This window comes from Dipodomys merriami, unplaced genomic scaffold (assembly GCF_024711535.1).
Source record: "Dipodomys merriami isolate MVZ:Mamm:240054 unplaced genomic scaffold, mDipMer1.0.p SCAF_1, whole genome shotgun sequence".
NCBI classification, from domain to species: domain Eukaryota; kingdom Metazoa; phylum Chordata; class Mammalia; order Rodentia; family Heteromyidae; genus Dipodomys; species Dipodomys merriami.
In genome coordinates this window covers 129,460,650-129,487,559 of record NW_027202270.1, presented here as the reverse complement: position 1 = coordinate 129,487,559, position 26,910 = coordinate 129,460,650, and the positions used below count along the sequence as shown (strand labels likewise).

Genomic DNA, 26,910 nt, shown 5'->3' with positions numbered 1-26,910 from the left:
AGCTAAGTCTCTAGCTTTCTGATCACAGTACCTTCTTGCTTCATATGCCCGGTAAGAAACATTGTATTTGCCATGCCTTTGCAAGGAAGTCCCACACTCTCTCTGCCTCATATAGTTCCTTCTTCCTGCTAGATATGTGGTATGCCTATTCTTTTTTTTGTTTGGGTTTTTTTTTAACTGTATTTTTTTTGTCTTTTCTTTTTTGGTACTGGGGATCGAACTCAGGATGTTGCACTTGCTAGGCAAGTGCTTTGCCACTGAGCTACATCCCAGCCCAAGGTATGCCTATTCTTGAAACCCAAAAACAATGTCCTCTTAAGCTAGGCTTTCTCTAAGAGCTCATTGTTCGTGTATTCATTCATTTGCAGTACTAGGAACCAAACTAAGGGCCTTGAGCTAGGCATAGAGCCTTACCATTGAGCCATAACCCCAGCACTATTGTTACATTTTTAATTTTTTTAACTAAGGCATAAAAGAAATATCTTTTTAAAAAGTCCTACGTCCACACATCTACTCAATGGAGATAATAATCTACATTATATCATATTATCATTATAGTAGGATTATTCTGAAGCCTGTTGTAGAGATGCAAAGAATAGAAATTGCTCAGAATTGGAAGTCTCTCTTTGGCCCAAGATAACATAAAGTTAACAATTTAAATGTATTTCAAGAAGATTTTCTTCTTGGTTTCTGCATACATATGGATGCATATGTATACATACACATATTTACATACACACATATAGATATGTGTATGTATATGGACATCACACATTTTCTCTATTGTAAAAGTGTCATTTTACAATATATGCTTTTTCATTTAATATACTAGGTGTTCAGTAATAAGCCATAATTTTATTTACTCAGCTCCCTGTTAGAGGACATTGGGATTGATCCCAATACCTGTTTATCTGCGGAAGGCATCATTGAAGTACACACAGAAAATGTAGCGCATGGCTGCCATCAATGGACTCCGTGTACTCAAACGCACTAGTGACACCTGCATGCAGCGAAGGGCTGCTCTGGTGTGTGTCGTGATAATTGGGGAACACATTAAGAGATGAGCAACTTTCAGATAACGTGTTTGGGGGTCCTGTGGGGATAGAGGTGGCTCTCCTGTACCGGTGTGGTTGTTATGGCATATCTCATCTTAAGTCCCCAACAGGGCAGCTGCTCTGAGGTAGGATCCCACCCAACAGTGGTGACAGAGGGTCAGCACTGGTTTCTAGATGGAACGGGAAATGAATCTGCTTCAGGTACTTTGTAGAAGGAAAAAATGGTGGCGGGCGAGGCGGGGAGGGTGGAGATAGAGGGCAGGAAAAATGGAAAGAAAAAAATGCAAGTCTCTCTTTGGACGCCTCTTGCCTGCTTCGACCAGGTGGTAACTGGAGTCTCGGTAAGGGCATGATATACGTCAGGTTTCAATTCCTTGAGTGTCCTGAGGTTTGAAGGCACAGTGGTCTACTTCCTGCCAGATACTGGAAGGTGGTTACTCCCAGGTCAATCAAAGGAGGCCCGACATTACACACACCCATGACAGCAAGAAGTTCACTGCGGTTGTTACCATCCACCTAACAGTGCCCACAGTGTGTGAGGAGCAGTGGTAGGGTGATGCCATAGCAGATTGAGCGTGAGGGACCAGGACAGTTGGGAGCAGCGTCTCAGACCTCACCTGGCCCTGGGCACAATCATACAAGTCCCCAGATGACACCACAATGGTCACAATGGCTGCACCAGGCTCCAGAAACCCAGCTCGGTGCTTCCCATGCGCTAGGTTTCCCTCTTTACAAGAAAAATGCTTAAACATGATTTTTTTTTTAGCTCTCCAGGGTTGGAGGACAGGGGAGAACAATTAGGCCACAGACTGAGCCCTACAAACCAAAAGGGGGCAAAATCCCTAGACAATGGTGCTGCGGCTGGGGTCGGGGAGCGGATATGATAGCAAGGAAGGAGTTTCAGTGTGAATGAATACTAATTAGTGACATGGATATTAATGATGACAGTAATTAACAGGGGAAAGGAAGGGCTGTCATTGTCCCAGGGTGAGTAATCAATCTTGGCAGGTGATAAATAATGGTTGAGCAAGCTCAGCAGAAAGATAATCCTCGGGCCCTGGGGAGAGCTGGAGTGAGGCTGGAAACCTCACAGTTTCCAGGCAACCCACAGAAAAGAACTATTTTTCTTTTGAGAAAAAAAAAACAGGTTACAGTTTCCCCCCACCACCATCTCCCCACCCCCCCCAACACACACACCCCCAGTCCCCAATGTGGGATTATAGTTCTTGTTTGATTTCTGCATTGTTCGACATTTCCTAGGACAAATGTTGAACTTGTGTAATTTGGAGGAAATGAACACACTCTCTCTTTCTTCTCTCTCTCTTTTTTTTCTCTCTCTCTCAAAGAATATGAATAAATGGAAGTATTTTTTGACCCAAAGTTTAGCTGATAGATGCCATCTGGGAGCCAGGGCAGGAAGAAGCTTAGAAGTCCTGTTTTTTGAGGTTGAAATGTAAAGAAATGCTGAAGGCTGAACTGAGGGGGTGGGAGCCCAGGAAGAGTGAGATGGGGTATGGGCAGCCTTACTGGGCAGTGCACACACACACACACACACACACACACACACACACACACACACACACACACACTCAGCCAGACAGAAATGAAATGTCTAGGCCCTCCAGCCTATACTGATTCCTTGGCCATTGGTTAGATTTCTAAGAAACTTGACTTGTAGGGAAAGGGCACTGTTGGTTTAAATTCTCTGATGGTCTCTAGTCATCCATCTGAGAACCCAGCCCAGGAGTGAATAGAGCAGAGCATCCTCTACCTCCCAGTAAGGCCCCACACGTACAGCAGAAGTCTGCGAATGCCACTCCTGTGAGGCTGTCCCCCATCGAGCACTCCACTTGAGGGGACAGCCTCTTTCAAGGCTGGGCATTACTGGAAGGTGAAATTGACCAGTGTTCAGAAACCTTCCAGGAAGTTGGACTTTTCACTGTTAAAACATGGGTTCCAAGTATCCTGTTTTCAAAAGGAAACAAGCAAAAGGGCGCATGTTCATGCAGTGAACCATGATGAAAATGGTGAAGAACTCCAGGCTGTATCTGAAGGACTGCTCTCCCAGAGTGGTTGTGTCTGTGTTTAGGTCTGCTTTTCTATTATCAAAAGGCAAAACTAAAGCCAAATGAGAAGTATAACCTTTTATTAAGAGAAAAGTGGAACAGATTGCTTTACCGGTAGAGTCTTGGGAGTTCCAAGATACTGGGGCTCTTCTGAACCTCTTGTCCAAGTGTTTAGATGAGATGAGTATCAAATTGGGTTGAAGTAAATAAGTTTTGAAATTCTATTGACTCTTATGATTTTAGATATTAGTTAAGGTAGCACTATGTGCCTCAATAGATAATTCTCAAATTTCAGGGGATTACCACAACCAAGTTTATCCTTCAGTGGGATAAACTCAGTGGGAACATGATAGTTGGAGCCACAGCTCCTTCCCTATTGTGGCTCTGCTCAATACCCCAGATTCCCAGAGTCCTCTCTACCCAAAGATGGGGAAGGCAAGGGTGGGTGGAACGTGGAGAGCCACTGCCTAGGCCATTTCTGCTCACACCCCATTGACAGAACTCAGTCCATACCCAACAGCAGAGGAGCCAGGAACTGTGATCAAGCTTAGACCCAGGAGTAGACAAAGGAAGTTTTGCAGAATACAGAGAAGTGTCTGACACAGATTCAGGGGTACATTGATCCAGGGTAGGCCCAAGCTAGAAGAAATGAGACAGCCTTGCAAGAACCTTGTCAGTAAAGGCAGGAAGCTGAAGAAAGCAATGGTAAAATAATGGTGAGGATGAGGATGATGAGGATTAGGAGGTAAGAGGAGGAAGAGGATAATGCAGAGCTTCATCTGGCCTGCCTTGGGGAACCCGTTGAAATCTGTATTCCCAGGAAGTTTCCTTAAGCTACCCCCTAGAAATGTGGCTATAACATGAGTCATCAAAATGAATTTTTGGGGAAAAGAATATAATAGTAATGATAGAAAATACCAATAGACAGAAAGGATTGATTACAATGGAAAACTCTTACTATCCCGCAGCTCTCAGGCTGTATGCTGATAGGAAATAGGGTTCTCTTAGATAAGCCCCGGGGTTAAGCACCCACAAGGTCTTCAGTAGACACTGTTTTGTCATTGCAGGTACTGATGTTGTACAGTGGCTTATGAAGAACCTCTCCATTGAGGACCCAGGTAATTGACCCTTGACCCTGCCTTTTACCTCCCCTGGTTTTAATGCCAACTTCTAAATCAAGCTGTCCTTCTGTCTTGAAAACTGGATGCTGCAGTGTGGACTCCCAAGATGTGGCATCAACCTATTTACAAAATAAAAATTAATTTATTTTCTTCCCCGAATATCTATCTTCATATTTAAATCACCCTTTGAGGAAATGAGCAACTATTTAGAATGCCAAAGAGCTCAATACAATAGCGTGCGAAATGAGATGAATTCTCGTTAGCGGCAGGCAATTAAAGATAAGTTGTAGCCTGTCGCTGAGCAGCCTTCTAGAGCCAGCTCTTAAAATTAGATTGCCTGATCCACAATTAAGATGTTTAATTATTTGCAAAGACTCCTTCTGTTTTCTGCTTCTGCAAGAAGTGAAGGAATGATGGAGGTTTTTCTTTTTTTTTTTTCCTCAGCTCTAATTGTGCATTTCAATTAGACAAATTCTACTAAGAAAAACAACAACAAAACTCTGACTAGTAAGACACTTTGCAAATCTGTCCTCCCACCAGAAAGTAAACAGAAAAATGTGTTTTCACAGTATAACTAGGAGGAAAAAATGAAAATTGTAGATAAGTAAAGCTAATTATCCATGTGCTATTAGTGAATGCTACTTTGAATGTATAAAGCACTTCTTTGGCTTACTAGGGTGTTCTTGATCCCTGAAGGTCACATTTATAAAGATCCACTAGTATGAATCTGCTTTGGTGTTGGGAGTGATTACAACTATTTACTTCAAATTAAGTGGTCCCTATCTACCATGTTTTCTGAGGGTTTCTTTTCCAAGAGCCTCCCCTAGACATCTGACCTTGAGTTGTGGACCTTATTGGGAGTGGGATGTCTCTTCGGGCTTTCTAGTGTTTTAAATGACGTTGCTAATCTATTCTTGACTATTGGATGCTGGAATTTATAGTTCAATTAAATGTACTTGCCAGAACTCTGAGACTCTGAAAAGCAGGTCATTCAGAGAAACAATGCTAGCCCACATTGATAACTAGCACAACTCACACACACACACACACACACACACAATCTTAACTCTAGTCAAGTTCTTAGTACCAAGAAGAACCTATAAATGCTAATTAATCTAAGGGATAGAACCTAAACCCATTTGGCTGTATGTTTCCCTCATGCATCCTGGACTCATGATCCACTGTGACACCCAGTCTACATGAGCATCGGCCAGTTTAGTTCCATTTACGTGAAGCCAATGTTCCTTTGATTAGGATGCTAAAGGAAGGTAGTAGAGTTCTAAGACTATGTGTTTCTAGAGGAGAGGGAGGAAGAGAAGGATAGGGAGGAAAAGAAGCCCCTAACTTAGCTAGTTATAGGTGAGAACCCTCTGGTCCGGGCATGAGAAGCTTTTGTAAAAGTTTCAGAATGGAGACAGTCATGTCTATAATGGTCTATCCTACGCATTAGAGTAGGCATTAGCCCTTGGGAGGATATCAGGGTTGGGAACCACTTAGGCTTCTGAGAAGTAGCTGATGAGAAGTCATACCAATTCACCAGCAGAGAATGCAGGGCAGAGATGAGGCAAATGAAAGCCAGGGAAAATCAAGCATATCCAATCTTCCTTCCTTCCTTCCTTCCTTCCTTCCTTCCTTCCTTCCTTCCTTCCTTCCTTCCTTCCTTCCTTCCTCCCTTCCTTCCTCCTCCCTTCCTCCTCCCTCACAGTATAACTAGGAGAAAAAAATGAAAATTGTAGATAAGTAAAGCTAATTATCCATGTGCTATTAGTGAATGCTACTTTGACTGTATAAAGCACTTCTTTGGCTTACTACCTTCCTCCCTTCCTCCCTACCTTCTTCCCATCCTTTCTTCCTCTCTCCCTTCCTCCTTCCCTCCCTTCCTCCTTCCCTTCCTTTCTTCCTCCCTCCCTTTCTTCTTCCCTCCCTCCCTTTCTCTTCCTTCCTTCCTGACTTTATCCCTCCCTTCTTCCCTCCCTCCCTTCCCTCTGTTTCTTTTTCTTTCCACCTGTCACATTTTTAAGAAAAATCTTTTTCTCAAAGGACAGAGTAGGTGTTTTAGCTCTAATGTTGGTAAAATGAAGTCCCCTTCCTATTGCATCTTGCTCTTTTATCCCTGAGATTGGGAGTACCTGCAAACAATGAAACTTCCCTTCTTGCTGGACTAGACTGTTTTTTTTTGGGGGGGGGGGGGTGATGGGGGTTGTTGTTGTTTTACTTTATTTAGGCAAATTCTCCCTATGCAGTCGAGGCTGGCCTTCAGCTCACCATGCCACTGCCTCATCCTCTCAAGTGCTTAGATTGAAGGTATAGACAACCACTCTTGGCGCTCTTTGACCCATGGTTCTTGAAGCATACAGTTGGCCTTGTGTATCTGTGGGGCTGTATTCTTGGATTCAACCAACCTTGGACTGAAAATATTCAAGAAAAAAATATTCATCTTTAGGAACCTCTGTAGATTTTTGTCATTATTCCCTCAGCAACACAGAATAACAACTATTTGCATATAACATCTCCATTGTATCAGATATTACAAGTAATGTATAGATGTATACATTACAAGTAATTACATTGTAATGTATACATTACAAGTAATGTATAGATGATTTAACATATACAAGAAGAGGTGCATAGCTTATTATACAAATAGTGCACCATTTTATATAAGATCTTGAGGGTCTATAGCTTTTGACATCTATGGGGCATCAGGGGACACATACATAGAATTTAAAAAGCAAAAGGCTCCTCATTAAGTGAATAAAACAAAACTCTACTCACTCTGACGTTGCCTACTCATGGAGTACACACTTCTTCCAAAGGAGAATAGTGAGTCCTAGGATTAGATTCAACCATATGACAAAGTTTACAAGGAAAGCCAAAACAAATCACTAAAGAGTAAAAGCTTGTGAAATTAGTCACTGTTGGAGAGTTCCTGACTATGTCAAGTTCCATGTCTAAAACAATGTGTAGAAGAAGCATTTAGGTTTTTCTCTTTTCTCTCTGTTCAGGATAAACATAAATCTTTAGCTACCAGTGTGAATTTACGTCTGTCTGGTAACAAAGCCACAAGCTGATTGTGGAGAAAATAGTCACACTTCTGTCAAATTGATCCCGCTAATGTCACCACTCACCTCATTGTCCTCGCTTCAGTTTTCTGAGAAAGTGAAGTTTTGCCCTACTTGCTTAAGGCCACTGTCAGATCAGGGGTACAACCCAAGTCCAAAGTCTCTCTGGACAAGGAGGCTGCCTGCTCATCATGACTGAGGACAATCCAACATGATAAAATGAAATCGATGAATCAGAACTGCCAGTGCTTATTGAGTGTTTGCCCTGTACCCGACAGGGCTGAATGCTTTATGTGAAATATCTCACCTCATTATACGCTAGTTCATCTATGCCAAAGCCCGTGCTCCTAACCATGAAACTAGATCTGGCTTGCTTCTGGAAGGCCTTGAAGAGTTGGGAAGCTAAATACTGTCAGATCCTCAGAGGAGGCCCAAATACAGGACGGTCTCCCTGGCCATCTCCTCTCCCCTCCCAATCCTCCACTAGGGGCAAGTTCAGTCACTTGGGGATTAACAGAGTCACTTGGGGATGGTGACCCTTGGCTTCTAGTTGCCCCCTCAGCTCTCCCAAGTAGGTCACACCTGAATAATCTGCTCTGTACCTCCTTCTGTCTCTGCAGTTGAAGCAATACACCTGGGAAGCCTCATAGCTGCCCAGGGCTACATCTTTCCCATCTCTGACCATGTTCTCACCATGAAGGACGATGGTACCTTTTACCGCTTCCAGGTAGGCCTGCTGGCTCTTCTCCATGAGCAATCCTTTTCCATTCTCCATCATTTTATCTCAGATGAGAAGCACCTACAATGACCAAGAGTTCCTAAGGGAGCAAGATTCACCCTCACCAGCACCAAGAAACACAAAGACACTTGGATCTGGCCTGTTGGATTGGCCTACTTAACTAGTCACAGAGTACCTTCACTGGGGGCCTACTATTTGAGGGGGCACTAGCTAGGCCATTTGGGGCTATTGTCACTGAATACCATAAACTAAGGTGCTTATAGATACCGGAAATTCATTTCTCACAGTTCCAGAAGCAGGGAAGTCCAAGATCTAGGGGCTGGAAGATTCAGTGTCGTGAGGGTTTTCTCTCTCTCTTCCTTATATGGTGCCTTCTAGCTAGGTCCTCAGAGAATGGTAGGAACAAGGGATATCTTCCAGGCTTCTTTCATATCCCATCCATCTGATCACCTCTCCCATGTCCCATCTCCTAATACAATCACTCTGGGAGGGTGTGTGTGTGTGTGTGTGTGTGTGTGTGTGTGTGTGTGTGTGTGTGTGTGTGTGTGTGTGTGTGTGTGTGTGTGTGTGTGTGTGTGTGTGTGTGTGTGTGTGTGTGTGTGTGTGTGTGTGTGTGTGTGTGTGTGTGTGTGTGTGTGTGTGTGTGTGTGTGTGTGTAGATTTCAACATATAAATTAGGGCAAGCACATTCAGCCCATAGCAGACGTTCTGCACATATTTCCTCATCTATTTCGAAGAATGAACTTCTGGAAGGTTACATGACACCCATTGTACAGATGAGAAAACTGAGGTGCTCAGAGAATGAATGTGGCACTTAGAAAAGTCTAAACTACAAAAGGTTGAGAATGGGTTTCTTCAAATAGGCTAAAAAGTGGGCAAGGAAGAGAACCCAGTGATGTCCAGGAATCTGACAAGCCAGACTTTATTTTAGGATAAGAAATGTTTGCCCTGTAAATTAAATGTCACTCTTTAAAAAAAAATTGCTTGCCTTGGATATCATTTCTCAATACCTAGATTAAAATGCTGACTGGTCTCAGCTGCATTTAAGAACAGGAGAGAACTGGGTATAGAGTGGACCACCAGAGATGGGGGGGGAGAGGCTGCCATTGGGCAGGGCTTTGCTGGGAGGAGGAGAGGGGAGGGTGGGTACCTCTAGATCCTAACATCTTGTGCTTTGTCACTTTTCCACAGGCTCCTTATTTCTGGCCTTCAAACTGCTGGGAACCTGAAAACACTGACTATGGTGAGAATCAGAGCCTTGGCCACACCTCCTTGTTCCTCTGGGGAGAGCAGAAGATAAGGTTTGATGTCTGGGTGGCATACAGAAAGAAGGGCCTTCGCCCTGCTCAGTGCCCTGGAATAGACTCCCTGCCCCAGGCACTGAAAGATGCACTTCTTCAAAGAGAGAAGGGCAAGGGGAAGCAAAATTCTTTCTATGGAGCCTGGAGACCTGGGATCCCATGCCAACACTTGTGACCTAGGGATAGAGTTTCAGGGCTGGCTGGATCAACTTGCTGTTTCTCCTGGCTCCTTCTATTCTCACATACTTGTTAAAACTAAGAACTCATTGGTATGTTTGATGGTGGGAAGTGATGAAGAGAGAAAAGCAGACTGAAAATGAGTATACAGATACTTCCTCGCATTAGGGAAATAGAAAGCGGTTAATACGTCCATGAGGCAATTCTCTGAAGAAGTATTATCAGTCCTATACTTAAGGCCCAAACATACCACATCCCCTCTCAGTCCCATTTCTCTGAAGTTCCCAGTTGACTGGAAGCCCAGAGAAGGCAGGGCTGGTCACCTTGTACATTCTTAGATATTCCGGTGCGTGGCACATACCTGAGACAAACTTCTTCTGGATAAATGCTTACCAATTATCCTGGTTCTTTATTAGAAGAGGTCAACAGACATTCCCTGGAAGTAGCAGAATTTGAACTTAGATCCACACAGCTCTCTTGCCCATGTTCTTTCCTGATCACCTGTATAACGTGCCTGAAGGTCACAGCAGTAGTTCCTGCCCCTTTGCATGAGTTCCTGCCACTGAGGTGGCAGTCTCGTGTGGACTGGGGCACTCAAGTCACCCAGGCACTGTGGAACCAGAAACTGGTAGCTGCTTGGTGGAGTAATGGGAAGGTGTATGGCTGGTGGGGTCCAGGAAGCCTGTCTGAAAGACACAGCTTTGACTCATGTATTTTAGGGGAAGGAACCACTGTATGCAGTCTTGAGAGGGAAGCCAGCAAGGTTTGCTGGTTAGTGTTTGAGTCTGGAAGACGGAGCTTGTGTGAGGGCCAGAGCCCTCAGGTTGCCTGCTCTGCTGTGTGGCCTCTGATGATGTGGGTCCCATTCTGAGCCTCCGGCGGAGAGCCAAGCTGTGTCCGGACCAATCATAAAACAAGACCTTTAGGACAGAAAGACAGCCCAGAGGGGCCCAAGTTGGTGTTTGAATCATTACCGCTCAGTTCTTTGTGACAGCATGTGCCCTTGTGAATGCAAAGTCCAGTGTTGTTCCAGGCTGTGGAGAAGGTGGGAGGAGGCTGGGCCCAGAGGCCCAGGCTCAAGTAAAGCTAAAAAAACGTCTCTATCCCATCTGATACCACACACACACACAAGAGAATTGCTTGCTTTCCTCTACTGGTTTTCTCCACTTCAGAATCTCAGTGGGCAGCATAAACAAGGGTACAAATGACAGCTTCTCAAGTGATCTTGAGTTTTTGTCTTCAGATCTGGTAGAGAAGTCAAGATGCAGGATATACATGTCTTCAAATTTCTGAAACAGTTTGATTTAAGAAATGTGTTTTCCGAGAGAAAATTAGACACAGAGGGCCAGGATCGCCAGCAACACAAGCTGTGTGATCATGGCAAGTTCCCCTAACCTTACTGTGCCACAGAACCAGATTGAAATTAGAGCAGTTTGTTTACTTGTCTCCTAGGGTTGTTTGGTCGATAGGTGTCACGTGGTAAGGAGTCCACACTCATGGTGGGTGGTGTTTATCTCTGTGGTGGCAACAGTTACACCAGGTGGATGTTCTCACCTGCATCGTGGTAATGGCTGGTATTACTGTTGCTTAGGGTATGGTTGCTATCGGCCTTGTATTGTTACTACTGAAGTAGTGAAATATGATTATCACTGTGGTGATCCTTGAACCAGAAATAACACGAAAATGAAGCTAAGAAACCAGAATAGCTAGTCAGGGACTAATGGCTCATGCCTACCATCATGGTTACTTAATAGGCTGAGATGGAGGATCAAGGTTCAAAGCAAGCCTGGGCAGAAAAGCCCACATGACTCCATCTCAAAAATAATAAGCAAAAAACGTGGACTGGAGGTATGGGTTAAGTAGTAGAACACCAGCCATGAATGAGCCAGCCAAACGAGTATGAGGCCATTGGGATTGACATTCATGTCACAAATATTTACTGATTAACCTACTCTATTTCAATTGCTATGCCCCAGATGTGGCCACATCATGATCTTGCCAGGCCAGCAAGCTTGGAAGGCTGCAAGAGGTAGCATGATGGGGCAAAAAGAGAATGGGTGCTCAGAAGTTGCTGATTGTCAATAGATAATGAGAACAGACTCAGTTTGGGGGAGCCATTGTAGAGCCCCAATAAGAAGGAATGATTTGAAAATAATGGAGGAATAACTGAACCTGCCTCATAGATCTACCATGCAGTGCTGAGTTAAGGGGATATTTGACAAATCTTGGAAGTTGTGACTGACCCACAGTGAGCTTGGGATAAGGAGTCACTGCTGCCACCCTGATCCCAGCATCAGCAACTGCCTTAGTACTCCAAATGGTTCAATGGAACCCTCATAAGAACAACTCCCTTTTCACCTTCAGTTCACTGATGCCACTCAGCTATGGTGCACTCACATCCTAGCCATGCCAGGGTACATGGAGACTATCCTAAGTGGAATATACATTAGCTATATCAAACCTACCAAACCTAGAAGCTCAGCATCCTGGCACACTGTAGAGTCTGGTGTTTGCCCTCGTGAATCAGGAGGCTGACAGGGAGCTGCCCTAGATCACAAAAGACTCAGGCCACATATCACTTGCTCAAGAAAAGATCCAGATTTAAAATTTTAAAGGATGATTTCTACTGGGTGTATATGGTTTTCACATCATGGCAAAGTTGAAAAACCATTCCGTTGAACCAAAGATCTAGGATTGTTATATATATGCCAACAGTTAGTGAATCTCCCATTATTAAAAATAACAGGTGAGCCTGACATAAACAGATTTGGAAACAACTACAGTTGACTCTTTTCAGCACCCAGGCTGGGGGTAGATGTGTGGCTAGCCCATATAGAGGGCTGCAGGCTGGAAGACACGTGAACTATCAGCAGGAAATTCTTCTGAGCAAAGGGAGGCAGCTGGTGAATCCAGTGAGGAGCTGACTAGAGATCTCTCAGCATCCTTAAGCTGAGGTACAGCTCCTCTGGATATTTCTCTCTTTTTCATTGTGTTGATCATTCATGCCAGCCATCTCCTCTTTCTTGGATCATTCTCTTTGATATCCAAGAAGGAAGACACTGAAGAAGCAGATTTAGCAAGAGGTGATGAAGGTTGAGGAAGAAATGTCCCAGTGATCAAGGGCTAAGAACCCTTCTTTGGCCTGGCCGAGAGCCAACCCTAAACTCCACTGCTGTTCTCCACCACCTGGCAGGACAGGCCCAGATGCAGGATCATGGTAAAGTGGAGGACATAGCCTCTGTCCTTAAAGAGCCTTCAACCTCACTCAGAGGACAGTGTAATCTGCACAGGGCCTCGGTGAACAGGAACACTAGTGTAGGGAATGAGGCTGTGTGATCGATCCCACTCATGGAGCTGGGTCTTCAGAGATTAGTATCACCTTACTAGATAGACACAGGAGCAGAAGAAAGAAGAGAGTGCCCTTCCCTATAAAGGATACATAATCAAAAGAATGTACCAGAAGTTTGGTGGCCTTGCAATGCCCATGTGAGGGAGGAGAAGAGCGTAGCAGGACAAGCAGAGAAAGTATCATAAAGAGCCACATTGTCTATCCTAAAGGCCCTAGTCCTTCTCTGAGGATTCAGTGTGGGGCTTTAGGACCTGTGGGTTACATGGTCACAGTCAGGAATAATCACACAGAGTGAGCATATTTGATGTATAGCAGAGTGACGAGAGAGATGAGAAGTTACCAAAATTGGTAGACAGAGTCCTTATCTGACCCTGACCTACAGAGAAATCCCTGGAGGTCAAGTGTCATGACTTTTACTGATAAAATGTATTCTTCCAAGGACAGAGCTTAGCACACAGGAGGAGCTAATGGATGAATGAAAAGGGATGGATGGATGAATGATGGATGAATGGATGATGGATAGATGGATGGATGGATGGATGGTGGATTTATGATCTACTGCACTGATGGCTTGATACAGTTGCAATTTCTCTTCTCCTCTCAGCCATCTATCTCTGTAAGAGGACAATGCAGAATAAAGCAAGACTGGAACTGGCAGATTATGAAGCTGTAAGTATAATTATTTCCAAGGCTTGATCTTGGAGAAGAGCAATCATAGCTGCAGTGCTATTGAAAGTTGTCCTTTCCCCCTGTTTGTCTCCCCCAGTCCATTTCAGACAGAGGAGAGGAAGTCTCTTCTGTTTCCTCTCCTTTGTCTTCAGCTCCTCTCATCACAATACAAATGAATCTTTACATAAATAACTCTGAAAACTCAACAATAAAAAATCAACAACTCAACATAAAAGTACACAAAGGAAGTCAGGCATGGGGCACACATCTGAAATGCCAGCCCTTAGGAGGCTAAGGCAAAAGAATTGTTGAGTTAAGGCCTCCTAGGATGGATAGGAGGATCTTGTCTCAAAAGAAAAATATAGACAAAGGACTTGAACATATATTTTACCAAAGAAAACAAAAAGATGATAAACAAGTATATGGAAAGATGTTCAACACCATTAGTCATTTGGAAAGAAGAATCTGAAGTGAGACATACCTACATATCTTCTAGGATAACTAAAAAATGTTTTTAAAGTAATACTTAATCATATGTTCATGGAACAACTACAGCTCTCCTGTATTACTGGTAAGATGGCAAAGTGGTCCAGCTACTTTGAGAAATAGTTGGACAATTTCTTGTAAAGTTCAACATACATTTATTACATGAGATAGCTTTATATCTGTTCAACAAAAGTTAAAATCAACCCAAATATATTTTGACAAGTGAATGATTAAACTAGGCATGGTTCATCTATGCAGTGGAATACTATTCTGCAATAAAAAAAAGTGAGTGGTTGATGCGCGCGCGCACACACACACACACACACACACACACACACACACACACACACACACTGGATATTGTTAAGTGCAAGAATCCAGTCCTGAGCCAGCCATTCCAGTTATACAAAATTCTCATAAATACAAAGGTATCATGAGGGAATAACAGATCAATGGCTGTGGTTATGGATATAGTTTATGTGACCATAAAAAGATAGCCCAGAGGAGCATTGCAAGTGATAGAGCTATTCTGTATTCATCTTGTGGTCATGGTTATATGAATCTATTCATGCGTTAAAAATTCACCTCACTATTCTAAAAAGGAAAGTCTCTAATTTCCTGGTTTTAATTGTATCTTTGTGCCTGCTCTGGGCTTGATAGTAGAAGCAGAATATGAGGAAGACAAAATTCAGTCCAGAAAATAAGACAGGATATATGTCCCAAGTGGAGTCTCTTTTCCCGAATTTCTTACCTCCTTCTTCCATCTTCCTTCATAAGCTATAACTCCTTACAAAAAGTTAGCCGGACGCTGATGGCTCACGCCTGTAATCCAAGCTACTCAGGAGGCTGAGATCTGAGAATCATGGTTCAAAGCCACCTGGGCAGGAAAGTCTATGAGACTCTTATCTCCAATAAACCACTAGAAAACTGGAAGTGGTGGCTCAAGTGGTAGAGTGCTCGCCTTGAGCTGAAGAGTGCAAGGACAGAGCCGAAGCCCAGAGTTCATACCCCACGACTCACAAAAAAAAAAAAAAAAAAATTAGAAGTCTCCCTCGGTATGTCTGTTCCCATTGGGCAGAGCCCAGAACCAAAAAACATATTTGTGAAGATTCACAGATCATTTAAAATACCTTTCTCCCAAACTGAACCTTAAATGGGCCACAAAGAATAAGGGAAATTGGTTAAAATTTTTGTGCTGTCCACTTCCATCTCCCTTACCCCTCCAGTGCAGGAGTTGCTGAAGGTCAGCAGCTATGGGAGGAAGTGCCAGAAAGTGAGAGAAGAGGTAAAGAAAAGGAGCAAGAGGGAGAGGGAAAAAATAAAAGAGCAAGGAAGGGAGGGAGGAAGCAAGCAAGGAAGCAAGCAAGCTTGAGGGGAGAGAGAAGAGAAGAGAGAATTCAATGTATATACTATAGAATTGAGAAAAATAAAGAATGGGTTGGTCAAAGATGTTGAAGGGATGGCACGGATCAAGATGTGTTGTATACATAAACTGTAAAATGGAAAAAAATGTAAATATCCTAAAAATTAAGAAAAGTGAGGATAAGGATAGGTTGAGAGGGGCAGGTGAGAATGTTGAAAGGGATGACATTGACCAAGAAGCACTTTTGAATGGCAACTCCTTTGTACAATTACTTAAAGATAATAAGAATATTCAAAAAGGAAGAGAGAGAGAGAGGGAAGGAGGGAGGGAGGGAGGGAGGGAGGAAGGGAGGGAGGGAGGAAGGAAGGAAGGAAGGAAGGAAGGAAGGAAGGAAGGAAGGAAGGAAGGAAGGAAGGAAGGAAGAAAGGAAGAAAGGAAGAAAGGAAGTAAAGAAGGAAGGAAGGAAGGGAGGAAGGGAGAGAGAGGCAGGGAGGGAGGGAAGGGAGGAAAGGAAAAGGGAAAGGGAAAGGGGAAAAGAAAGGAAAGGAAAAGCAAGCAAGCTTGGGGATTTTCACATTAAAATACTGCGTAAAATGGTTAGAAATTTCAATAACACTTTGTTGTTTCAGTTATTTAAAATGTGCAAATTTTATTAAAATTTTCTCATTTCATGTTCTCTTGGTAGAAAATAAAAATTCAAACAACAAAGTAGAAAAAAGCAAATCAATTCTCTCCCCTAACTCCATATATATTTTTTCTTTACAAATAAATATTGTAATGTTGTTTCTTTTTCCAAACACTAATGTATTTGGGGAATCTTTCCAAGTCTATAGCACTAGTCTGCCTTATCATTTTTAATGGCTGCCAAGTATTCTGTGGAATGACTGTGTCATTATTCGTTTTACTACTCCTCAATTGATTGGCATCTAGCAGTTACCAGCCTGGCTTCCCATGAACAGAGCAAGAGTCAAAGGGACAGGTTTTAGAAGTACTTACACACCAAGCCTTGGTTATAGCTGTGAGCTAGGTGTAGAGCACTGCAATTGAAGCTCCTTTTATATTAACAATCTCCTAATGAGGGTAATCAATTAGTGGTGACATGAGTTCTATGAAAATACATAGTGTAACGCAGACCCCAGCCTTGCATTAATCAGGATTAGGAAGATCATTAGGGGACCTGTCAAGTACCCCTTCTCAGTGTCCCAGTAAGTCGGTATACTTAAAGAAAACTCTTTTTTTTCTCTGAAAGCTATCCTGGATGACTTTTCTTTCTGTTTGCAGATTTTCCTCTCATAAACGTCCTAAACATAGACACTCCTCTTGGCCCACTTTGAGTCCTGACTTCCCACTTTCCGCTTTCTCTGTCAAGTTCCCTGGTTCTCCTTCTCTACAACCTTCTGGCTCTATCTAGATGTCTTTTGAGAGACTTGCCCTTGGCGTTGCTCTTGGAGATGCCCAAAAGGTTGCAGAGACCCTATCATTCCTTCCCTAATAACTACAAGCTGTTACTTTCCATAACCTTTATAAGAAGGGCAGTGTGGGTTGTGTTCTGTGTGTGATTTTTTTTTCAGTTTTTATTTGCATTGATCAGTTTTATAAGGGAGTTACATTTTGACATATCCATGTCACATGTAAAGGACCCTGAGTGGACTCACTCTCTGTCACTCTTTCTCCTACTCCCTTCCTAAACAAATCTCAAGTCACTTCTGATGTTCTATTTTCACATATATATATACTTAGGTATTATGATTATTTTCACCCTCCTTTGCCCCCTCTCTTCCCATTAGTACCCCCACTCTGACAGGACCAGTGTTATATTCCTGTCATTAATTTGTTTTTAGGGTATATTATTGCTCAAAAGGGTTTTACCTGGTATTTCACACATACACAATATTTTGGTCAGATTGAGCCCCTCTTTGCTCTCCCCCATCTCCGCCACCCTTTGTTATTCAAGAATTCCTCATTTAGGCATCTTCATTGACAGGTGTAAGATATTATTCACCATCTAACATTCTCTTTTCCTCCCCCCCCCAACTCCCTTAAAAAGTCACAGTTACAGGCATGTACTTGTGTAGGTTGTATTCTTATAAAACACACAAGAAGAGAAGAATCAAGTGAACCACAGGCTTCAGACTTAATGGATATATAAGTGAACATCACTAGTCCAACTTTGGGTTTGTGTCTAGCAGTTCCAATGTGGGGTCCTGCTATTTGTTTGGAATAACCAGAAGGGATGACTGCTTTATAATCAGCATAGGTGTTTGTGTTAACTGACAGTGATTAATGTCTTCTTATTGGTTTCCATTTCTCACTAGGAAAACCTAGCAAGACTCCAGAGGGCCTTTGCAAGGAAGTGGGAATTCATCTTTATGCAAGCAGAAGCACAAGTAAAGTAAGTGAACTTAGTAGATGCCTCCAGATGAAAACAACTCTGGCATTTGAGATGGTGTGAGGTTGGGATTACAGGAACAGTTTTGTACCTGCTAGCCCAGGAACACAATGCTTGAGAGATGGGAGTTAAAGGAAGGAATGGATAAATTTTTACATTTGAACCGATGTCAATCTATAAGGATTCCAAAAGCACTGCTTCAGAAGGCAAGGGGGCTCCTTCCAGATGTAGAACTCTGCTTGTTAGAAGGTAGACCCAGTTGCCTGAGAGAGTTCCAATTACTCCTCTGTGCTAAGAAATTGGAAAACACTCCACCAGGTTTTCCCATGAGGCTGGAGATTGTGTCTTCATGGGTAAACATGCTGAGCTTTAGGGAGGACAAATGACCTCTCTCCCCTTCTCCCCAATATAGGAAGAGTTTAGAACCAACTGAAAAATAAGGCGCAGAAGTCATACATTTGGAGTCTATTAACTTAAAGCTGGATTACAGCTTTGGATATGTGGCCACAGGTCTGAATTACATTCCCAAGGCAGAGGTGGGCATCTGTAGACCTCTTCTACCAGGAAAGAGCTGTTCTCTGTCAGATGACTGTATGCAAAAACAAAACAAAACAAAATGAATGTCTTAAGGACAGGCAGACCCAGGTGGGGAGGACCCTATGACCCTTTACTCATTTCTTCTTCCAAATGTACCAACAAGTTAAGTCATCCATCTTCCCTAAAGAATCAGAGATGAAAAGGGGCACAAGTTTGAAGAGATTCTTTTCTTCCTAAATGCATAATGGAAATTCCTCTCTAAGGAAACATGTGGCACAAGGAATAAGTGTCCTGTTAATACATAAACACGGTTGTCAACTAGATCCATTCAGTTCTGAGCCATGAAATTGCTGAGGTCAGGAAATCCCTTATTCTTACTACTGATAATGTCTGGCTTAGCTTGAGCCTTGAAAGGAAAAGTAGGACAGAGAAGTTGAGCTGGCAGAATGCAAGCACCTTTGTTTTTTTTCTGGGTACCACTCATATGTGAGCAGCCCCTGTGGGGCTTCAGAGGAGTGATTCACCTTCTGTGGGTGACACAGTTCATTGCCTGGAGTGTCTCAGGCTCGTAGGTGGGAAGAGGTCACAGCTACAGTCATGGTTGGAAATGGCATGAGGTTGTGTTTTCCACTGGTCACTTTGGTGTGCCCAGATGCCCCTGAGGGAGGGGGGTACCAAGTGCTTGGGTCTGTGCTACACAATTGAGGATGGAGAAGGTTCACATGGGAGAGTAAGCAAGAAGGAAGCTACGATTTAGATGGACTGAGGAACAATTGTTCTCGTGGACTCAGAAGCCACTGGGAAGCCAAAAAGAGCACAGATTTGTTCTTCAAAAATCAACAGTATTTTCTATGTTGCAAAATGAGGGGAAATTATCACTTTCTACATATACAGTGTTTCTCCACTAACTCTTTTGATTAACTGCGATTACATTCTAATTGTGGGCCATTTAAGTACACAGTAATTGTGACAAATACCACAGAGTGATTATGGGTTTATTTCCGTCCAGTAAACTAAAGTGCTCCCAAGAGAGCCAAGAAGGAGAAGTTGCATGGCAATTAATCTGAGTTGCTTTTTACTTAGATAATATGAAGTAATACATATCTTCGAGGAGAAAAAAAAAGCACCTCTTACCAGAGCTGCTGATAGAACATAGAGAAAATGTCTTTGCCATCTATTATTTCCCAGTGGCAATTTGTGTCTCCCCCAACTGAGGTGCGTGATGTGGGCTTTCTGGGTCTTCTCCCATGCTAGTGGCATTATTCTGCTGTTTAGGAAGCCAGAACTAAAGTGATCCTGTGTGTGTGTGTCTGTATGTGCATGCATGTATACATGTGCCAGTTCTGGAGCTTGAATTCAGGTCCTGGGCTCTGTCCCTTAGCTCTTTCAGTCTCAAGGTAGATGCTCTACCACTTGATCCACAGCTCAACTTCTGGCTTTTGGGTAGTTCATTGATCAGAAGAGTCTCATGGACTTTCCTGCCCAGGCTGGCTTCAAACCTCTATCCTCAGATCTTGGCCTCCTGAATAGCTAGGATTATAGGCATGAGCCAGCAGCACCCAGCTTAAATGACTTTTAAAGCATAATTGCAAACCAGGCCCTGGTGGCTCCTGGCTGTAATCCTAGCCTACTCAGGAGTCTGAGATCTGAACATTATAGTTTGAAGCTAGCCCCAGGGCAGAAAAATCTGTGAGACTCTTTATCTTCAATTACCAGCAAAATGTCTGAAGTGGGAGTGAGGGTCAAGTGGTAGAGTGCTAGCCTGAACAAAAAAAATCAAGTGAGAATAATAGACCTTGAGTTCTAGCCCCAGAACTAGCACATGTGTGCACACATATCACACACACACACACACACACACACACACACACACACACACACACACACACACACACACACAAACACACCACATAATTGCAGCATTTTGAAGACATTTCTACTGCCCTGAATGTAAAACAAACTTTCAAATTTGAGATAGAGCCCTGGCAAGCTGGTGGTTATATTCCTCCTGGTAATTCTGTATGTGTAGTAGTGACCTTGATGGGGGTCATGTTGATAGATAATTTAGTTCTTAGTAACTCAGGCCTTAATATGTCATGTGGCTCAGGCACACCATGTCATTGCATGTATGTGGCAATCTGTCATCTAAAACAATTGTTCACCATGCATGGAGTTTCTGAAGTTTCAGTTTCAAAAAGGAGGAACCACATAGGTATCAACAGTCTTAGAATCAACTTGGCTCCCAGGAGCAGGAGCTGAGAACTGAGGCAAAGGTCAAAAGGAGAAACAAACAAAAGCTTCTTTTCTTTCTTTCTTCTTTCAGGATTGATCGGAAAAAGGACAAGACAGAAAGGAAAATTCTCGACAGTCAAGAACGGGCCTTTTGGGATGTCCATAGACCAGTGGTAAGGAAACTTGGCTTGGTTCTCTAGAGTATATTCTTTTCCAGTTTGTTTCTTCTTCAAAAAACAAAACATTGTCTCACATGATCAAGTGTCTCACTCTTAAGATAATTGCTAAGCTTTGTGACACTAGTTTTGCCATCCATTTATATAATCTCAGAAGATTTTCTGAAACAGTTGTCAGATTCACCTTTCAAATATCCTCTATCCATGAGAGTGTGGAATTGGAAATGAGGGATTCTAGCAGGAGAAATTTGGACCTCTACCCCCTAGTTTGTATTTCCCAAATCAATGGTTTCCATTTCCACCATTGTTCAACTCTGAATCTTAAAATATTCTCCCTCACACACAGTTAATTCTTCTCTTCGATGATAGTTGTGTTATATAATGTCTTTGTGAAGACTAAATTGGTGACTACTGAAGCATTGCCCCTAAAAGAAATATGCTGGGTTCCTATGACCCTCTAGTGAAGTGCATTTTTACCAGCGATCAATATATGCTTTGGTTGAATATGTTTCTGTGCAAGGGTAGGCTACTTAATTCTACATAATGTTGATTCATTGGCATTAAGCATACATCCAGCATGCCTATAAGTCATGCTTGAATGAAGTGTATCTACACACACACACAGACACACACATATACACATACACATGCGCATTTTTACCAGCTGATCAATATATGCTTTGGTTGAATATGTTTCTGTGCAAGGGTAGGCTACTTAATTCTACATAATGTTGATTCATTGGCATTAGGCATACATCCAGCATGACTATAAGTCATGCTTGAATGAAGTGTATCTAACACACACACACAGACACACACATACACACATACACATGCACCTTTCCTACAGGATCTCACTGCCTTTTTGCACTTGAGAGAACTGGAAGCTTCTTAGCACTCTCTGGGGATCTATTTTAGAGAATGAAAGCACCAACCCCCCTCCCCCCAAAAGAAAGAAACATTAACTAAACCCTGAGTATACTGATTGACAAGAAAGCATGGTCTCAGCTTGTTCAACCAAATGGTACATGCCCACAGGACAAGTCGGCCTTGTTTTGGGCCTGTGAATGTCCACAAATGGTCTTTAAGTTTCTGTGAGTAGTGACCTAGAGGTCACAAATAAATTTTAGTAAGTAGAAAAACTGCAAATACAGATACAAAGTTGTAGAAATTGTGGCTGACTACATTTCCAATCTTGTGTTATGAGACCAAGCTGTTCATTACCTCTTCCTGAAATGGAATGAGAAGTGAATAAATGATGTTTACTGTCCTAGGAAACCAATCAAAGGCCAAAACAAGGAAGTGGCTCTCTCAGTGATACTGGTGTCTTTTCAGATGATTAGCCGTGAAATATAAAGTCTGTGGCCAAAGCAGTCTTTGAAATAAGTTTGCTCCTAGAAACTGTCTCCCTCTACATAACATTCCTTTCACAAAATCCACGTCCACATTGCCTGTGAGAACCCCATGGAAGAACCTACATTATGGGAAACAATTGTACCATATAGTATCTATTATGGGAAAGATAAATACTAGTCCTGATGGTGTTACTTAGATCTGATTGGAAGGGTAATTTTCGCCTTGTAATTTATATGATTTGTTTTTCTCAGCCAGGCTGTGTGAACACAACAGAAATGGACATCAGAAAATGTCGACGTTTGAAGAATCCTCAAAAGGTTAAAAAGGTTCGCTACACTAAAAATTCTTGGGGTGAAATAGCAGTAGTTTACTGCTTACAAATATGCTATAGTTGTTTGTTATTATCATTATTATTATTTATTTGGCAGTAATTGGGGTTTGAATTCAGAGACTCCTGCTTGCAACAGGGGTGCTCTACTACTTGAGCTATGCCTCCAGCAAAAGTCTGCCATATTTGATCTTTCTAAATCATCTTTTTCACAGGTTCTCAAAGTGTTTATTGAATGGCTGGTGTGTGCTAGACATGGTGCACGTGACTGGGGTTCAGAGGCAGGGTCTCACAGGAGCTCACTGTCTGACGAGGTATAGGTCGGGAAGAACAGCTAACTCAGAAGGAGTCAATGAGATCGTGTAAATTGCAGTTGGCTCTGAGGGGAAGGGCAGTAAGGAAAGAACACTAAAGGAACAAAAAACTTTTTTAAAAACAGAAAAGAAAGTCCAACCTATAACAGCAAGCTGGGTCCTCAGAAGTAAATGAAAGGCTTTTAGTAGAGCTACCTATTCCAAACTCATATCACCATCTTGCCCAGCTGTCAATGACCCCACGATCACTTATGGTTCACCTTACTGGATGGAGCGTATAGCCACGGCATACCACAGGTGCCACGCTCAGACTGCCCCCATCAAGGTCCACATTTTAAGAAATCATGTCTGTACTACATAATACGAATTTCAAAAGGTTAGATGTATGTCCCCAAAATGTCCCTATGACATACAATGACCAATTATCTCTCTCTTTCTTACACAGTGCTTGAGATCAGAAATGTTTTAGATTTTGAAATATATATCCAGAGAGAAAAAGAGTTCTAAATCATTTTATTCACAGACCCAAATCCACAAACAAAATCCATTTATGTGTTATGTAGACCTAATACACACTCTTGGAAGGTAATTTTATGTACAATATTTTTAGTGAGCCTGTGTTTTGACCAAAACCTCTCCTCATGAGATCAAATGTAGAATCTTCTACTTGTGCTCTCAGGTCAGTGTTCAAAATGTCTTGGATTTTAGAGTCTGTCTTTCAGAGTTTTTAGATGACTTGTATACACATCTACACACCTGAGGAAGGAGAGTGAGCAAAGGAACACTGGTGTGTGTGTGTGTGTGTGTGTGTGTGTGTGTGTGTCTGTGTCTGTGTCTGTGAGTGTGTTTGTCCTTGAATCAACTTCTATATTTTGCTTGTCACTAAGGTATCGATGTTTAGTGCATTATACTTTAAATTATGTCTTAAATGTCCTCATTAATCCTTTAATGGCCCCTAATGCTAATATTCCAGAACTATGTAGTCACATGTAAAGTCACCTGAGCCCTTCACGACTGCATAGATTTCAGCCACACACACTGCATGTGCTTCAGGGGCTCTTAATTCTCACCTGTTTATAACAATAGCAACGGCTTAAAAAGAAGCCATAACTGTGGACCTGTAGAGAAACTGAGGATAAAAGATGGTTGGGCTTTAAAAAGGAAAGCCTGAATCCTGGAATTCCAATTTCATACTAGAGGAAACTTTTTCCATAGCACCTTCAGCAGTTATTTTCAAACTTTCTTTTTGGCTCAGAATTTCCTGGAGTATTTGCCTAAAGCCAACCTACAAATATTCTGACTCAGTAAGCTTGGTTATAAGCAATGATTATCTTGAATAAGTACCCCTCAATGATTCCTTGCAGATGGTCTTAAGAAAAACACTAATAAATAGTACCATTTCGGCTCAGTAATAGGATTTCCTAGCAGTTGTAACCCAGAGATGCCTCACAAAGCAGAGCTCCTGCCATTGGTGAAATTCAAGCAGAGGCTGGTCACCTTTGTCCAGATATCATAGAGAGGACTTCAGGAATCAGATGGGGGATGGAGGATTGAAATAGCAGATCTCTGAACTGCCTCTCCAGTCTGAAGGGATAATGATTCATCTTCTTACTTCTTCTAGTCAGTGTATGGCGTGACTGAGGAATCCCAGGCACAGAGCCCTGTGCACCTACCTAGCCAACCAATCAGGAAAACTACAAAAGAAGACATCCGGAAACAGGTGACTGATTGACCGTCATACTCCAGAGTAGGACATGTGACCCATTGAAAACCCCTTTCAAGTTCATCTCTGAGGGCTGAGTGAGCTTTGAGCTCCTGGAGAACATGGTAGAACTTGAATATTTGCATGCTGTGTGTGAACACATGGAACTTTAGAGGGAGAATTATCTACTATGTTCCTCCAGCAGTTGTTACAGAGGGCATAAGTGAATTATTAGTGGCAGACTCACTGCTATACTGGGCAGTTCTGGAGTTCTAAAAACTGAAATGTACTCCCAGACTTCACCAGCTCAGGATCACCAACTCTGGATGAACTCTTTCTGTGATTCAAAAGGGAAGCTGAAGAATAAAGAGATCAGGGAGAGTGTGGGGAAAGGGACAAAATTGTCCAAAAAGAAATGTGCTCTTTGCCTGACTTACATAACTATAATCCCTCTGTATGGAACCTTTATAATAGCAATTTAAAAAACATAAAAAGGGGCTGGGAAGGTGGCTCAGTGGTAGAGCGCTTGCCTTGCATGCCTGAGGCCCTGGGTTCGATTCCTCAGCACCACATAAGCAAAATGAAAAAAGCTGGAAGTGGCGCTATGGCTCACGTGGTAGAGCGCTAGCCTTGAGCTGAAGAGCTGAGGGACAGTGCCCAGGCCCAGAGTTCAAGCCCCACAACCGGACCCCCCCCCAAAAAAAACAAAAACATAAAAAATAAAAAAGATAAGGAAAAAATGTTTTAAATACTTAGAAAGAATAAAGATATTCTCCTCCCAATGACATTCAGCATTATTTGGTTGAATATTACTTTCTTTTATGAGGATGACCCCAGATCAACAGCAACCAGCTACTTCCATTACTCTTTTCTGATATTTACTAGTCATAAGAAGATTAGCACTCATTATTTATATTAGGAGTATGGATTGGGTAAAGACTAAACTTGCAGTGCCCACTCTGGGCAAGCTTATTACTAGCTAGGAAACCAATTTATGCAAGATAGCTAGTTGATGATTCTGGTCAAAAACAGGCCAAGCACATGGATCTGTGATGAGCATAAAACCCAGGAAGAAACACAGTCACTTGGGATCTAGACAGAACAAGATCTCACAGTCCATGTGTTACCTGTCCATGTGTGGCTAAACTTCATAAGCTACATGCTGCTTTTTAGTGTGGGGAGCCACTGTTAGGAATCAAGACTTAAATTGTAACACGGTCCAGGAAAATATGTGGCACAGGCTAACCTGTAGAGTATGAGCCTTGAGTAGGTAGGAATTTCAGAAAAGGGCAGATTGGCTGCTAGGGTACAAAGTTGGAGGGCACAAGTCATGCCAGAGTAGGTGTTTGGATCTTGGTGGAAATACAGATTTAGGTTCATGGGAGAGAAGGAGAATAAAGAATTTTATTTTAGTCTCAACAACCCTATTCTCTCTCTCTCCCCAGATAACCTTTTTGAATGCACAGATTGACAGACATTGTTTGAAAATGTCCAAAGTGGCTGAAAGGTATGTTTTCCCTCAAGAATATCACTGCTTGCAACTTATTTTACAAAGGGAAAGCGCTACAGGGTGATAGTTAACTGTATGTGTTCAACTTCAAGAGTTAAGCTGCAGTCAGTCCTTAATCTGATTTGTGAAAAAGCCATAGGCTTCATGTGAATATAGAGAAGACCACAGGCCTCCCTCCAGTGATGTCAAGAAAAATTCTATTGCTAAGGCTTCTCACAGGTGACCACAGAACCTTGTCAATCAGAGAAGAATGTCTTTAAAGGCTTCATCCTGAGCCTTTTGCCTCCAGCTCCTTAATTAATTCAAATAGAATCTCACCCTTTTTCAGTCCAGACTTACTTTATGGAGAAAAGAAACTGTGTGTTCCCCCTTGAGGGGCTGGCCACATAAACAGAGAACTGAATGCTTGGGAGGTGTCCAGCACTGTCCACTGAAGAACTGCATTGTATCAAAAAAATATTTGGCCTCTCCAGCCTTGTCTCCACCAGTGCATTTGTGTAACAATCTGTACCAGTAGCTGGTTCCATTCCATTAACTCATGGGAGATTCAACTTTATCAACTAAATGGTCTATTTTTTTTTTAACGCTACCACAAAGACAGGGACTGCCCAGGGAATCTGTATGGAATAAATCTAATCAAGCAGCCAGAACTAAACATTTGTTCATCCATATGCTGCTGTTTAAGCAATGGGAAATCTCTGGAAAAAAAATCAAAGGTTTAAGTCAGGTCTTAGTATTTATTAAATGTCAGAAAAACTGGGCTCTTGAAGCCCAGCTCTACATGACACTGGCTGTGTGATTCACCTGGAGGCCTTTCTCAGCCAGCCCCAGGGGCTGAACCACATCTTCTTACTGGATAAACTATGACAAATGGAAGCTAAGAAAACACCAGCTCCAAATCCCAAACCTGAATTAGCACTTTGCTTTACGGGACCAAGGACGTTTGTGGGTTCATACTGATAATACCTTTGTATCTAT

The 26,910-nt window shown here is 42.5% G+C and overlaps 1 protein-coding gene across 6 annotated transcripts in view; it reads left to right on the top strand.

Annotated features, from left to right (window-relative positions):
- Positions 1 to 26,910, top strand: part of Rgs6 (regulator of G protein signaling 6) — a 491,090-nt gene that overhangs the window by 383,937 nt on the left and 80,243 nt on the right. For 5 of the 6 annotated variants that reach the window (XM_070030921.1, XM_070030918.1, XM_070030923.1 and 2 more), the window contains exons 4-12: positions 4,189 to 4,239; positions 7,925 to 8,031; positions 9,235 to 9,286; positions 13,475 to 13,539; positions 17,704 to 17,780; positions 20,638 to 20,719; positions 22,330 to 22,404; positions 24,342 to 24,440; positions 25,868 to 25,929. In XM_070030921.1, coding sequence (XP_069887022.1) covers positions 4,189 to 4,239; positions 7,925 to 8,031; positions 9,235 to 9,286; positions 13,475 to 13,539; positions 17,704 to 17,780; positions 20,638 to 20,719; positions 22,330 to 22,404; positions 24,342 to 24,440; positions 25,868 to 25,929 — 670 coding nt within the window. The remainder of the gene's footprint in view (positions 1 to 4,188; positions 4,240 to 7,924; positions 8,032 to 9,234; positions 9,287 to 13,474; positions 13,540 to 17,703; positions 17,781 to 20,637; positions 20,720 to 22,329; positions 22,405 to 24,341; positions 24,441 to 25,867; positions 25,930 to 26,910) is intronic. The other variant, XM_070030920.1, reaches the window with a different exon arrangement.